The 14,109-nt window shown below is 54.4% G+C and overlaps 1 protein-coding gene across 2 annotated transcripts in view; it reads right to left on the bottom strand.

The window, feature by feature from the left end:
- Nucleotides 1-8,490: 8,490 nt before the first annotated feature.
- The window catches only part of LLGL2 (LLGL scribble cell polarity complex component 2), a 36,601-nt gene continuing 30,982 nt past the window's right edge, over nt 8,491-14,109 (bottom strand). For both annotated transcript variants that reach the window (XM_061392842.1, XM_061392843.1), the window contains 14 exons: nt 13,853-14,006; nt 13,659-13,763; nt 12,753-13,045; nt 12,488-12,638; nt 12,056-12,206; nt 11,296-11,412; nt 11,028-11,194; nt 10,332-10,596; nt 9,918-10,071; nt 9,706-9,734; nt 9,435-9,482; nt 9,179-9,221; nt 9,004-9,065; nt 8,491-8,837 (listed from right to left, as the gene is read on the bottom strand). In XM_061392842.1, the coding sequence (XP_061248826.1) occupies nt 8,830-8,837; nt 9,004-9,065; nt 9,179-9,221; nt 9,435-9,482; nt 9,706-9,734; nt 9,918-10,071; nt 10,332-10,596; nt 11,028-11,194; nt 11,296-11,412; nt 12,056-12,206; nt 12,488-12,638; nt 12,753-13,045; nt 13,659-13,763; nt 13,853-14,006 (1,747 nt within the window). In that variant the 3' untranslated portion in view covers nt 8,491-8,829. The remainder of the gene's footprint in view (nt 8,838-9,003; nt 9,066-9,178; nt 9,222-9,434; nt 9,483-9,705; nt 9,735-9,917; nt 10,072-10,331; nt 10,597-11,027; nt 11,195-11,295; nt 11,413-12,055; nt 12,207-12,487; nt 12,639-12,752; nt 13,046-13,658; nt 13,764-13,852; nt 14,007-14,109) is intronic.

Here is a 14,109-nt window from a genome sequence, read left to right on the forward strand (position 1 = left end):
AACTGCATAAAACATAAATGTACACCTTGGACTGGTGTGAAGTAAGTAAATGTTTCTTAGTCATGGAACATAACCAGACCCCACTAAATTCCTGAGCACCCACATGTGTGTGTTGCTCTAATATTTAATTTTTTTGAACAGGTAGTCCGGAAGATGAAAGTTTCCCATTCCTGACCCACAGCTATTCATTGTCCCCTGAGGTTACCCATTTCTTGTATTTCCTTCCAGAGCTATCCAGGCAGAGAAAAGCAAGTATTATTTTTCCCTTTGAGAACAGGTGGAAGCTTTTCTAGCTCATGGTGCTTCATTCTAACAGATTAACTTGGAGATTTCATAATAGTAAAAATCTTTTTTTTTACAACTTCGTAATATTCCAGCAAATGAATGTGCCAGAGTTCAACCAATTCTTTATTGATAGTGTGAAAATTAATAAAGGAAACACTCACTAAATGGAGGCCAGCGGCCAGAAGGGGGAGTCCTTATACACTTAACCAGTTCACCTCGGTATAGATCCCAAGAGAAAAAATGTACTTTGGACCTCAGGCAGGAAGTGACAGAACTTTACTGCTGCCAGCTGGAGGAAGAAAGTTTTTCCCCTTGCCTGGCAATAGCGCAGCCAATGAGAAACTGTCAAACTAAGCCAATGAAAAGCTGCTATACTTCAAACTCCCAATTTCCTCCTATGGACTTTTTGTTTATAACAGCCTCTCCCAACTTCCCTTTTTCCTCTATAAAAGAGGTTCCTTTATAAAAAGTTTTCTTTCCTGCAGAGGTGTGTGTAGTTGGCATTAATTGCTGTCCCATGTTGTAATTCTTTGCTGGTAAAATAATTGGCTCTTAAAATTATTTTAGGTTAACAGACTTTTACGACTGAAATGGAGGCTGCCTTCATCTAACCTTTTGCTTCAATTACAGACAACATTGAAACCCTCTGTGTGCAGGCCGAATCAATTCCTAGAAGTGGAATTGCGAGGCCATAGGGTGTGTGATTTTGTATAACTCAGAGAGCTCCAAATTTTCCTCCGTGGAGGCTGTACCAATTTACACTCCCACCAACAAGAGAGGAGACCACCCATCTTCACATGGCACTGAGGCAGGATATCATCCAACATTTTTTCCCCTCTGAAACATGACAAATCTCAGTGCCCCCACCGGACTCCTGTGCCCCTGCTGACCTCTGGCCTCTCCTCAACTGGGAGCCCCACCCAAAATCACAGTGGGGGAGGCTGACGCTCCAGGTTGTGCCCTTTCCTTGGAGGGTTCTCCACTTAGCTCCTACCTGCCTCACACCACTAGACCATTCAGGTATGACCTAAATCAAATCCCTTATGATTACACAGTGGAAGTGAGAAACAGACTTAAAGGACTAGATCCGATAGACAGAGTGCCTGATGAACTATGGACGGAGGTTCATGACATGGTACAGGAGACAGGGATCAGGACCATTCCCAAGAAAAAGAAATGCAAAAAAGCAAAATGGCTGTTCGAGGAAGCCTTACAAATAGCTGTGAAAAGAAGAGAAGCGAAAAGCAAAGGAGAAAAGGAACGATATACCCATTGAATGCAGAGTTCCAAAGAATAGCAAGGAGAGATAAGAAAGCCTTACTCAGTGATCAATGAAAAAAAAATAGAGGAAAACAATAGAATGGGAAAGACTAGAGATCTCTTCAAGAAAATTAGAGACACCAAGGGAAAATTTCATACAAAGATGGGCTCAATAAAGGACAGAAATGGTATGGACCTAACAGAAGCAGAAGATATTAAGAAGAGGTGGCAAGAATACACAGAAGAACTATACAAAAAAGATCTTCATGATCCAGATAATCACAACGGTGTGATCACTCACCTAGAGCCATACATTCTGGGATGTGAAGTCAAATGGACCTTAGGAAGCATCACTACAAAGCTAGTGGAGGTGGTGGAATTCCAGCTGAGCTATTTCAAATCCTAAAAGATGATGCTATGAAAGTGCTCCACTCAATATGTCAGCAAATTTGGAAAACTCAACAGTGGCCACAGGACTGGAAAAGGTCAGTTTTCATTCCAATCCCAAAGAATGCTCAAACTACTGCACAATTGCACTCATCTCACACGCAAGTAAAGTAATGCTCAAAATTCTGCAAGCCAGGCTTCAGGAATATATGAACCGTGAACTTCTAATGTTCAAGTTGGTTTTCTAAAAGGCAGAGGAACCAGAGATCAAATTGACAACATCCGTTGGATCATCAAAAAAACAAGAGAGTTCCAGAAAAAACATCTATTTCTGCTTCATTGACTATGCCAAAGCCTTTGACTGTGTGGATCACCACAAACTGCGGAAAATTCTTAAAGGGATGGAGATACCAGACCACCTGACCTGCCTCTTGAGAAGTCTGTATGCAGGTCAGGAAAGCAACAGTTAGAACTGGACATGGAACAGACTGGTTCCAAATAGGAAAAGGAGTTCGTCAAGGCTGTATATTGTCACCCTGCTTATTTAACTTATATGTAGAGTACATCATGAGAAACGCTGGGCTGGATGAAGCACAGGCTGGAATCAAGATTGCCGGGAGAAATATCAATAACCTCAGATATGCAGATGACACCACCCTTATGGCAGAAAGTGAAGAGGAACTAAAAAGCCTCTTGATGCAAGTGAGAGAGGAGAGTGAAAAAGCTGGCTTAAAGCTCAACATTCAGAAAACTAAGGTCATGGCATCCGGTCCCATCACTTCATGGGAAATAGATGGGGAAACAGTGGAAACAGTGTTTGGGGCTCTCACAGATGGTGATGGCAGCCATGAAATTAAAAGACACTTACTCCTTGGAAGGAAAGTTATGACCAACCTAGACAGCACATTAAAAAGCAGAGACATTACTTTGCCAACAAAGGTCCATCTCAAGGCTATGGTTTTTTCAGTGGTCATGTATGGATGTGAGAGTTGGAGTATAAAGAAAGCTGAGCGCTGAAGAATTGATGCTTTTGAATTGTGATGTTGGAGAAGACTCTTGAGGGTCCCCTTGGACTGCAAGGAGATCCAACTAGTCCATCCTGAAGGAAATCAGTCCTGAGTGTTCATTGGAAGATCTGATGTTGAAGCTAAAGCTCCAATACTTCGGCCACATGATGTGAAGAGCTGACTCATTTGAAAACACCCCGATGCTGGGAAAGATTGAAGGCGGGAGGAGAAGGGGACAACAGAGGATGAGATGGTTGGATGGCATCACTGCCTCAGTGGAGATGAGTTTGAGTAAACTCCGGGAGTTGGTGATGGACAGGGAGGCCTGGCGTGTTGTGGTCCAGGGGGTCACGAAGAGTCAGACACGACTGAGCGACTGAACTGAACTGAACTGCCTCACACCCACCTCTCTGCACATCTGGAGCCAACCTGGGTGGAGCTGCCACAAGCACTCACGTTACCTAGGAGGGCCACTCAAGCCTGGTTTGAGCAAGGAGTTGAAAGTGCCTTGGCCTTTGCCAAGGAAGCAGCTGTCCTGAAGGAACACAGCAAACGGGTAACGTTGGTTACATGTGACTCATGAAACTGGTGTCTTTAAAAGTCTGTACGCTCTGCTTCCCCACCACCAGTACTGAGCAAGGCAAAGGGCAATCAGGTTCAGAGGGCTCCTTTCACCTGCCAAAAGTAGATAACGATCAATCGGTTGTTGCATTGAAAACGACATACCATTGCCAGCGACATACCTGGGTTATTTCACAAAACATGATGGTGAGTGAAGAAACCAGTTGTGAAAGAGTTATAGAGTCACTGTCTGATTCTATTTATATAAAGGACAAAAAGAGGAAACTGAGCTAAGTTAGTGCCAGGGTGGTGCCTGGGTTGTGGGTGGGAGGTTGGTGGTGACTAGGAGGGTCACAAGGAAGCCTCTGTGGGTGATACTGTTCAGTTTGTGAAGGTTTACTGGGTTGTTCTCCTTTGACTTGTGTTATTCTGTATGCATTTTATAATAAATAGCATAGAGAAAGAGCTCTGTTTTGTCCTGGACTAATAATGACGATAATAATAAACATAATAAACAATAGCTAACACTTCAGGGCTTACTGTTCTACATCCTTTATTACAAGTTCACTTAACACTTTGCTGCTGTTAGTCGCTAAATCGTGTCCGACTGTTTGCAACCCCATGGATTGTAGCCCACCAGGCTCCTCTTTCCATGGGATTTCCCAGGCAAGAATCCTGGAGTGGGTTGCCATTTCCTTCTGCAGGGGATCTTCTCTACTCAGTGACTGAACCCAAGTCTCCTGCATTAGCAGGTGGGTTCCTAACCACTGAGCCCACAGGGAAGCCTTCACTTAACTCTTAGAAGCACTCTAAGAGATGGGTGGTATAAGGATTCCCATTTCATGGATGATAAGACTGAGGCACACAGCTGAGTGTCAGAACTGGGATGCCCACTCAGTCTGGCTCCCAAGGCCTGGCAGGAGAGCTACCAGCTATACATGGAACTTCAATTTGTCCAACCCATTACAATGTGTCCTGTGAGCACTGGAGCAGATGGAGAGCTCCATACTCCCATCTCCAGTCTCCAGCCTTCTCCTGGGTCCCCCTCTCTCTCCTGTTGATCCAGGTCAGCACTTGTTTCTCATTCAGCTGGGACTTCCCTGGTGGCTCAGAGGTTAAAGCGTCTGCCCGCAATGCGGGAGACCTGGGTTCGATCCCTGGGTTGGGAAGATTCCCCTGGAGAAGGAAATGGCAACCCACTCCAGTATTCTTGCCTGGAGAATTCCATGGATGGGGAGCCTGGCGGGCCACAGTCCCTGGGGTCACGAAATGCTGGACACGACTGAGCAACCAACACACAGCTGGGAAGGCAAGGCCGCTTCTGAGCCCTTGAACCTCAGCTCCCTTCCCAAGCTTCATTTCATCCAAACCTCCCCAAACCTTAGGAAGGGGATATGGTCTCATTTCATAGATGGGGAAATGGCTCAGAGAGGGTAAGTGGCTTAAGGACATGTAGGCAGTAAGTGAGGAATCGGGGACCCAATTCGAGGCTCCCGTCATGCTGCTCCTCGGCACTTCTGCTGGGATTGGCTTTGGAACCAAGACAGGCTTGGTTCCCCGTGCCCCCCACCTCCTGGCTGTGTGGTTTCCAACAGCCTCCAGGGAAGTCCTCAGACAAACCAGGGGAGAGGGGCGCCACCCCCGCCTCCTCCTTCCCACCTGTCCTCTTCCGCTTTGCTCACAAGGGCTGAGATCACCTCCTCCACCTGTGCGAGTCCTCTTCTGACTCCACACACACTCCCTCCCTCCCTCCTGAGCAATCTCCTCCTCTCCTGGCCTCATCCACCTCACGATAACCTTCACCTCCTTTGTTTGGGTCTTAACTGGGAGCCCGGTCCTGTGGGACGTTCCAGATTCTCATTGAATCCTTACAGTCCTCTGAGATCCGCCCTATTATTACAGCCCATTTTACAGATAAGTAAACAAAGGTGCAGGAGTGAGGTCAGATGACCTGCAAGGTCACACAGCCGGTAACAGACAAAGCCAGTGATAAAGAGTAGGATTGGCCCGACTTTCAAAGGTAGGATGCCGAAGGCCCTCAGATGTAAGTCTCCAGACCAACTGTCTCCAAGGCCCTTAGAATTGGCAGCGACCCTCCCGCTCACACACCATCTGGCAGCCTTCCTAGTCAACTCACCCTCTCAGTGCCTGCTTTGGCACTCTCGCCACCTCTTCCTGGACACCCCGCTCCTCCACAGGGATTAATCCCCTTTCCAGAGCGCACCAAGTGCTTCCGTGTCTGCATGCCTAGCCACACAAATTGCCACTCACGTTCCCAATATGAAAATGTTTTCTGAACTGAAATAGTCGAACCACCACCATAAGCTCACTCTTCGAAGCACAATGTACTTAAGGCCAAGCTCATCCTTAATGGGCACAGGGTTAATCCATTTTCAAAATTTTCAGAGATCTCTAGGTATTTTCAGTGTGTGTGCTTGCTGTTGACTTCCTGTTCGAGCTGATTAACTGGATCATTGCTGCAGCCACAAAGCCCCTCTGAGCCATGGAAGTGTTGGCTCTGCCATTTTCTTCTGGTTTATTGGTGTTTGCATTATTAGTAGTATCTCCAATCCTTAGTTACTTGGCAGGAAACTTCATGTCGCTTGTCCATTTGTGTGAGTTAACTTAGCTAAACGGATAAAACACGCAGAAGCCCCCCTAAACGGGCAGTCACAAAAGCATGCCTTCTTCCTAGGCAGGGGAAGGGCTGCCCAGCCCCCCTGATGTGACGTTCCCACTCCTTCCTTGGCACCCACTTTTGGTGCAGGATCCTGACCCACAGACTGAAGATCCCAGTGCCAACCCAAGTTCAAAACAGCAAAGCTTAATTTGTGATAAAAGATAAAGACGTCTTGGAATTACCTGTGGTCCAGTGGCTAAGACTCTGCACTCTCAGTGCAGGGGGTCCGGGTTTGATCCTTGGTCGGGGGAACTAGAGCCCACAGGCCACAACTAACAGTTCGCATGACACACGTGAAGATCCCACATGCTGCAACTAAGACCCGGAGCAGCCAGAGAAAAAAGGATAAAGACATCCTGTGCATCAAACTCTTAAGATGTTTTCCCTGATCCTAACAGGGTCAGCACCATCATTAACCCATTAACCACACGGACTCAGAAACCTCGCAACAGATCAAGAAGGAATACTATTATCACCCAGTTGCCAGGAGAAACTGAAGCAGAGCAGGTAAGTAATTTGTCCAAGTGCGACTTGCTGGGGTTGAAGCTACAGTGGTCTCTAGAAGAGTTACTTTAGAACTCATCTCCATTGGGTCAGTGATGCCATCCAACCATCTCATCCTCTGTCCCCCATTCTCCTGCCCTCAATCTTTCCAAGCATCAGGTCTTTCCTAATGAATCAGTTCTTCACTTCAGGTGGCCAAAGTACTGGAGCTTCAGCTTCAGCCTCAGCCTCAGCCTTTCCAGTGAATATTCAGGGTTGATTTCCTTTAGGATTGACTGGTTGGATCTCCTTGCAGTCCAAGGGACTCTCAAGAGTCTTCTCCAACACCACAATTCAAAAGCATCAATTCTTCCATCTGGGTAAGCCCCTACTATTCCTCCAAGGAGAAACAAGGGAGCTTGAGTGGTCCAAGTTCCCAAATTCAGAGCGTGTCTGTAGCGGGACATGCTGGAGGGCAGGTACAGAGGATGCTCCCCCGGGGTGTCTGTCCTGGAACCTGGAACTCAGCTCCTTCTCTGCTCCCCATGCTAATTGGTGTCCTTCCAACAGGCCCTTTTCCAGCTCAGGCCAGGGGATCTCCTGTGACTCAGGGCAGTGCCCTTGCCCCCACGAGGCTCCCAGGGCTCCCTGACTGGCCCCGGCATTTTCACTCACTTCCTGCCAACCAGCCTTGGCTCTTCACTCGTTCCGCTGCGAGGAGACCATTTCCTCGTGTGCTGCTGTGCCTCCCTGCCCCCCAGCCAACTCCTGGTCACCTCTCCTGTCCCAGCGTATGCCTTTTTTTTTGGCTACTCCACAAAATGTGGGATCTTAGTTCCTCGAGCAGGGATCAAATCTGTGTCCCTTGCACTGGAAGCTCAAAGTGTTAACCAGGGAGGTCCCTCTAGTCACAGCTTAATGTCACCTCCCCAGGCACATTTCTCCCAGGCCCCCGGATTTCCCTCATCCTAACACTTCCTGCACTTGTAGGAACCATGAGTCCCACAAGGGCAAGGCCACCTTGTCTTGGCCACCTCTGAACCTCAAGCACCCAGCACAGAGTAGGTGCTCGATGAAGATGGGTGGGGAACTTCATGGTGGTCCAGTGGTTAAGAATCCGCCTGCCAGTGCAGGAAGACACGGGTTCGATCCCTGGTCCGGCAACTAAGCCTGTGTGCCACAACCACTGAGCCACGCTCTAGAGCCTATGCCTCTGCAACGAGAGAGGCCACCGTAATAAGCCTTCGCTCTGCAACTAGAGAAAGCCCGTGCACGGCAACAAAGAGCCTGTGTGCCTCAATCAACACCCAGCACAGCCAAAAGTAATTTAAAAAACAAGATACCAGGTGGGTAAAGATGTAGGCCAAGAAGAATCAAGTCCCTGGCTTGTCGAGACCTTAACCTCCAGGCACTGACCCCACCTGGGTGGCACCCCATAGTCCTTCCCCAAAGTCCAGGAGAAGCCATCAGGTCAACATCCTGTGAGCATCTTCTCCTCCTGACAGCAGAGAAAGGCCAGCCAGGAGTGGCCAGGGCCCTCCTACGGCCCCCCACCCAGGGATGCAGTCAGACAGACTCAATTCGGTTAACTTGTTATCATTTATTCCCAAAGAGAGAAGGCATGTGGTATTCAGATACAACCATGTACAGTTCATGTATCTGATTCCAAATAGCAAAAAAGAACCGACAGGTTCTCCTGAGCACCAACCTGGTCCAAGGGATGGACCCCAGGGGGCAAAGGCAGGGAACCAGCTAACCATCGTTTCTATTTACATGGAAAAATCTCTGCACAAGTTAAAAAAAAAAATTAAAATCTTTGGACCAGTCTGGCGAAGAGGTAATAAGGTGTTTATTAAAAACTTTTTCATCCAGAGGCAATTAACATTTATAATTTAAAACCCAACCCACTACAAAAGGGGAGGGGGGGGAAGGGGAGTTCAAAATTGTGCAACATTAACAAAGGAACCAGGAGAGTCAGGGCCCGGGGAGGGACAGCCCCGGGCTGTGGGGGTCCCCACTCTCCTGAGGCCAGGAGCAGCGGCAGGCTGGACCCTGGGGTGCCCCCAGCCCCTGCACGGCCCGGTGCTGGGCTTCTTCAGGTAGGCAGGGCCCCGCGGAGGAGCCCTCAGTAGTGTGATCACTGTGCAGGCTGCACACGCGTCCCGTTCACTCCGCTGCAGGAGACAGGAACACCAGAGCGTGAGCCCAGACACGGAGGCTTTCCGGCAAGCGGGGGCACGTGTCAGGGCTGGGATGAGCCTAAGGGTCCAGGAGGGTGGGGACGGGGCCTCCTCCTTCTCCCACACCCCCCAAGCCCGCAGCAGCGCCCAGGGCCCCTACCTCCCCCGTTGCTGAGGCTGTACCCCACAGCCACTCGCTGAGAACGCCAATCGCCACAGCTCCTGCGTGGGCAAAGTCGGGGCTGTCACCGTCCATGGGACTCTGGACGAGAACCCTCACGCCCACAGCTCTCCTGGCACTGGGGCCCGCCCCGGCGAGGCGGACAGTCACTCACCCTCGGTCTCCCTCCAGCGTGCTCTGGATCTCCTTCAGAACCCCTGCAGGGCAGAGGCGGGGAGCAGAGGCCCGGTGAGGCCGGTGCGGGTAGGGCCGGATGCCCGCCTCGCTCCCCCTTCTGCTGACCCGGTGAACCGGCCTGCCCTCTTCAGGAAACCAGCTCGCGTTTCCACCCTGGCCTTCCAAGTACCCCCCACCCCCACCCCCACCCCGAACATCCCTCCTGCCAGCCCACAACTCCTGCCCCGACTCACTCTCGTCATTGAGCAGAGCGTGCTCCATCACAGGGCCCGACCTCCGCTCTGAAAGGCAGAGGCCAGGCCACGTGAGCCGTCGGCCCTCTGCTGCCCTGGCTCCCTCTCTGTGGGGGCGGGGGTGCTGGAGCCGGAGCCCAGGACCGCAAGGGAAACTGTGTGACCCCCAGCCCGAACGCCGCATGACCACCTGGGCTCCCCGACCCTCCCCAGCTGCCCTCGCCACACCTCTGCCCCCACATGCCCCCGGCCCCAGAGAGACCTGTCTTACCCTCTCCATCACTCTGGCTCCCTGAGTTCCTGTGGGGAAGAGACCGTAAGGATCAGGAGGCCATGAGGCTCCCCATTCTGGCTGGGAAAGGGTGGGTGGGGTGGCTGGCTGAGTTTCAGGGGAAAGGGACTCTGAGCAGCCCCAGAGCGGGCACCCCAGGGAAGGCGGGGCGAGGAATGGGTGGAGCAAAGGCCACCTGCCCTTCCACTCACCTGGCTCGGCCCAAGGACTTCTCGGGGCCTGATCCGTTGCGTGGGCGGCTGCGGTTCTTTGATTCTGCTGAATCCACCAGACATCGGGGCTCAACTAGCCACTTGGTGGAAAGAGAGAAGCGCTCAAACTCGGAGGGTGAGATCAGGTAGAAACCTGGGGGTGGGGTGGAGAAGGCTGGCAGGTGAGGGCAGCCCAAGTTGGCCCTGCGGCTGCCAACAGCATTGCACTACCCACCCCCAATCCCCACACTGGGGGGTCATTAGGGATCAGAGCCTCCGAAAGTTCTCTGCCTAAGGAGCCTGGCTTTGGCCGAAATACCCCAGGCTGTCCTTCCCAGCAGCCCCCACGATGCAGTGGGAGCCCCAAACCTGGCCCAGGGGGTGGAGGCCCCGCCGGGCCCGCCCCCCACACACCTTGGCCGTATTTGGTGAAGACGCATGAGGCGATGCCGCTGACGTCCTCCCGGCGGATGCAGCTGTACCGCACCTGGGGCTTGAGCAGGGGCAGCGAGACCACCTGGACGTCGCCCAGGTTGGTGAGGACAGCCAGGTGATGCTCCCCATAGTCCTCAGCCCGACAGCTGCCGAAGCGGGCTGCGCTGACCCGCCGCACCCGCGAGCCCTCCAGGGCAGTCAGCTTCAGCTTCAGCCGGGCACTGACCTTGGGCAGCGTGAACACCTAGGGCGCAGGGCAGCCAGTCACATCGGTGGCCGGACCAGTTCGCAGTGCTTCATCCGGCCAAGCGAGGACTTCTCGAGTCCCTGCCCGGTGTCGCTGCTGGGCCTGGCCCTCTGCCGCCTGCCCAGCTTCCTGGCGAGGCCTGCTCAGCCCCAGTGCTCCTGCCCTTAGCACTCAGACGTGTGGTTACTGTGCTTGGACTGTGAGGATGCCAGGGTCTCTTAGTTCCCTGTCTGCATCTTCTCTCCCTTCCACAGACACAAGTCCTGCTTCAGTGTCCCTACCACTGACCCTGCGGACTCCACCAAGACCTCGCTTCTCTCTGGTGCCTCTGCAGCCCTCACACAACTACACACACAACTTTAAAGGAGTCCCAGTGGTTGTCCTTTGTGGAGGGATCCCTGGGGGCCCCACCTCCTCCCGTAAGGCACCTTGAACTGCTCCTCCGACACGACGAGCAGCTGGTGGCTTCCCTGCATGTCCGGGCTCTTTGACAGATCGTGGGCCACTTCCAGGGGCTCGGGAAGGGGCACGCTGTGTCCGTCCAGCACCAGGATGCCCACCACGGGCGCTCGGTGCATTAGCTGGATCTCCTTGGCTGCAGGATGGAGGTAGGCGGTAGGGATGGAGGTGAGGTTGGAGATGCCACCCTGCCCCCAGCCTAGGCAGACAAGCACCCTCCCCCTGCCCAGCACTCACCCTGCTCTGCCCGCACTGGCTCATCCATTCTCCGCTCGGCAGGGGGCACGCGCAGGGCAAAGGCGTAGACAGTACCGCCATTGGTGCCAGCCCACAGCGAGGGGCAGTGGCGGGAACCTGCCAGGAGGCTGAGGTTTACATTTAACCCCTGGCTCTGGGGCTCAAGGGGAGCTGGGAGACCTGGCTCACTACCCGTGTGACTCCAAGTTCAAGCCCGCGAACTTCACAAGCCTCACTTTCTTCCTCTGTGAAATGGAGCTGCTGTGGGCCCTGCCTACGTCCTGGTGTAGACAGGAAGGGCCTGCAAGGCTCCCTGACAACCAAGGGCCCTGAGCAGATGATCCCAAGCCCAGGACGGCTCAGCCCTCGAGATACAGCAGCAAAGAGCCCTCGGCCCACCCTTACCCTGGCAGGAGAAGAGACACAGTCAGACAGCTTCCAGAGGACCTCACGCATGTCCCAATGCATGCAACCACTCTAGGAGGAAGCCACGCCACCATGTTATGGGGGAGAAGCAAGACCCAGAAAGGCTAAGTGACACATCCAAGGTCACGCTTCTAGAGCGCAGTGGGGCCTGGGTATGAAGCCAGGGCGACCAGACTCAGGCCGCATAGAGAAAGAGGCAGGTGCAGGGGCTCCAGCTCTGCCCGAGCTCACGAAGGGGCAACCCTCTTAAGGGCAAATCAGCCAGCAGTTTCCAACACACCCTCAAGCCAGAGGATGCTTGCCCAGGCTCCCCCATCTCAGACCAGCCACTCACTGTCCCTCAGGTAGGTGTCGGCGAAGTAGAGGGTCCGGACGAAGCCTGTGAAGGAGTCCTCTGCCGACCGCGCCTCGATCTTGCGCTGCACGGGCGCCAGCTCCATGTTCTGCAGGCCGGTCCGCTCTGCCCTGCTGCTCCCCTCCTGCACCTGCAGCGGGTGGGCGTGGCCTGAGGGTGGGCAAGGGCCTTCCTTCCCAGGGGGCATCGGATTGCTCCATGCTTCCCTTCCAGGGAGGACTGTCCACCGCGCCCCCCCCACCATCTGCCTGGTCTCATGGACCGGAGGATGTGACCCCGAGGTGTTACAGAGACTGCCGTTCACACTTGGGGACAGAGAGGCAGGGCGATAGATCCGAGGTCACAGGGTCAGGCGGGGGTAGATGAACCGGAGCCCGTGGCCGAAGCAGGCACGGCCGGCCCTGGCCTCACCTCTCCCGGAGGGCCAGCGGGCCGCCGCTTCCTGCTGGACGCCCGGCTGCGGCGGATCCGGCGGAAGGACTGACGCAGGGACTTCTTCAGGGACTTCACGCGGGACAGTGGGCCCTCCAGGGCGAGCTGGTCGCTGGGGTGCAGCGTGCACCTGGGGGCCGGGGGGGACATGGGGCCATCAGCACCGTCACGCTCTGGGGCACTCCCTGCCGATTCAGGCGCCGATCCCAGACCCGGTCCCGGCCGCCCTGGGTGGGCTGCTCACTTGACAAAGACCTGCCGCCGCTGCTGGTGGTCAAAGAGGCCGAAGCCATGGCTGGTGCCGAAGGCCACGAGCCGCCACTCGGAGTGCAGGGCCAAGGAGGTGACCACGGCCGGGGGCTGGCACTGCACCAGCACGAAGGGCTGGAAGCCGGGCTCAAAGTGCACGGGCCCCGGGCGGGCACACAGGCGCTCGTGGCCCTTCCAGCGGTAGCCCTCCTGGTCCCGCAGCAGGTCGGCCTCCACCTGCTCCACTGCGTGCTCCGCCTCCTCGTCATTCAGCTCCAGCACGAGCACCTGGGCGGATGGCAGATGGGCTGAGCCAGCCCGGCTCCAAGGGACAGCTGGGCCCGAGGACCCCGATGGCAGGGGACCCAAGACACACACCAAGGCCCAGGGTCACAAGTGCCCAACCTCTGGCCCTTAATTCTGGCTTCTGGAGAAGTCACCATCCCAAAGGCCTCCTTCTAATGGGATCTGGGAACTCCTATTCACTGGGAAAAGTCAAGGGCAGGTGATGTTCCTGTTGACACCATCAGTGGGCACTCAGGAGACTAGCTCCTGGCCCAGTGTGTGCATGCTAAGTCACTTCAGTTGTGTCTGACTCTTTAGACCCCATGGACTGTAGCCCACCGGGGTCCTTTGTCCATGGGGATTCTCCAGGCAAGAATACTGGCATGGGTTGCCATGCCCTCCTCCAGGGGATCTTCCCGACCCAGGGATCGAACCTGGTCTCATGCCTCCTGCATGGGCAGACGGGTTTTTTTTAACCACCGAGTCACCTGGGAAGCCCAGGCTCCTGGCCCTGCTGTCCCCAACGCCCCCACACAAAGCTGAGAAGGAAGCTCCTGGCCCTGGACCCTCTGACCACTCCTCCCCGCTGCTCCCCACGCCCAGCCCGGCATGCTACCTGCCCTGCTGTGCCGGCTACAGCCAAGTAGCCGCTGTATTTGCAGAGGAAAATCTTCTGGATGCCCAGCCGAGGATCGTCACTATAGGGGTCAAAGGAGCCCACCTGCCGAGGGAGAGGAGGCCCGTGAGTGGCCTTCAGCTCTGGGCCTGACCCGCCCCCACACTCTCTGGTGCCCAAGCTCCCGGCCTCACCTTGCGGAGGGGTGGCCACTCTTCCTCGCCCTGGGCGCTGAGGCTCTCGTTGGGTTCTGTGTCGGTGAGGAACACCCGCACGGTGCTGAGTTTGTAGAGCAGCCGCAGGCAGACGCCCGAGGCGTCCCAGAACCGCACCGTGCCATCCTCATGCCTGTGGGCGGAACCCGCCTGCCGCCCGTCAGAGGGCTGCCGGGCCGGCACGCAGCCCTCTAGGCTCTGCTCCCACCCTGCACGTCCCATCTGGCATTGGCATC

The sequence above is a fragment of the Bos javanicus genome, chromosome 19 (assembly GCF_032452875.1).
Source record: "Bos javanicus breed banteng chromosome 19, ARS-OSU_banteng_1.0, whole genome shotgun sequence".
Taxonomy (NCBI): Eukaryota; Metazoa; Chordata; class Mammalia; order Artiodactyla; family Bovidae; genus Bos; species Bos javanicus.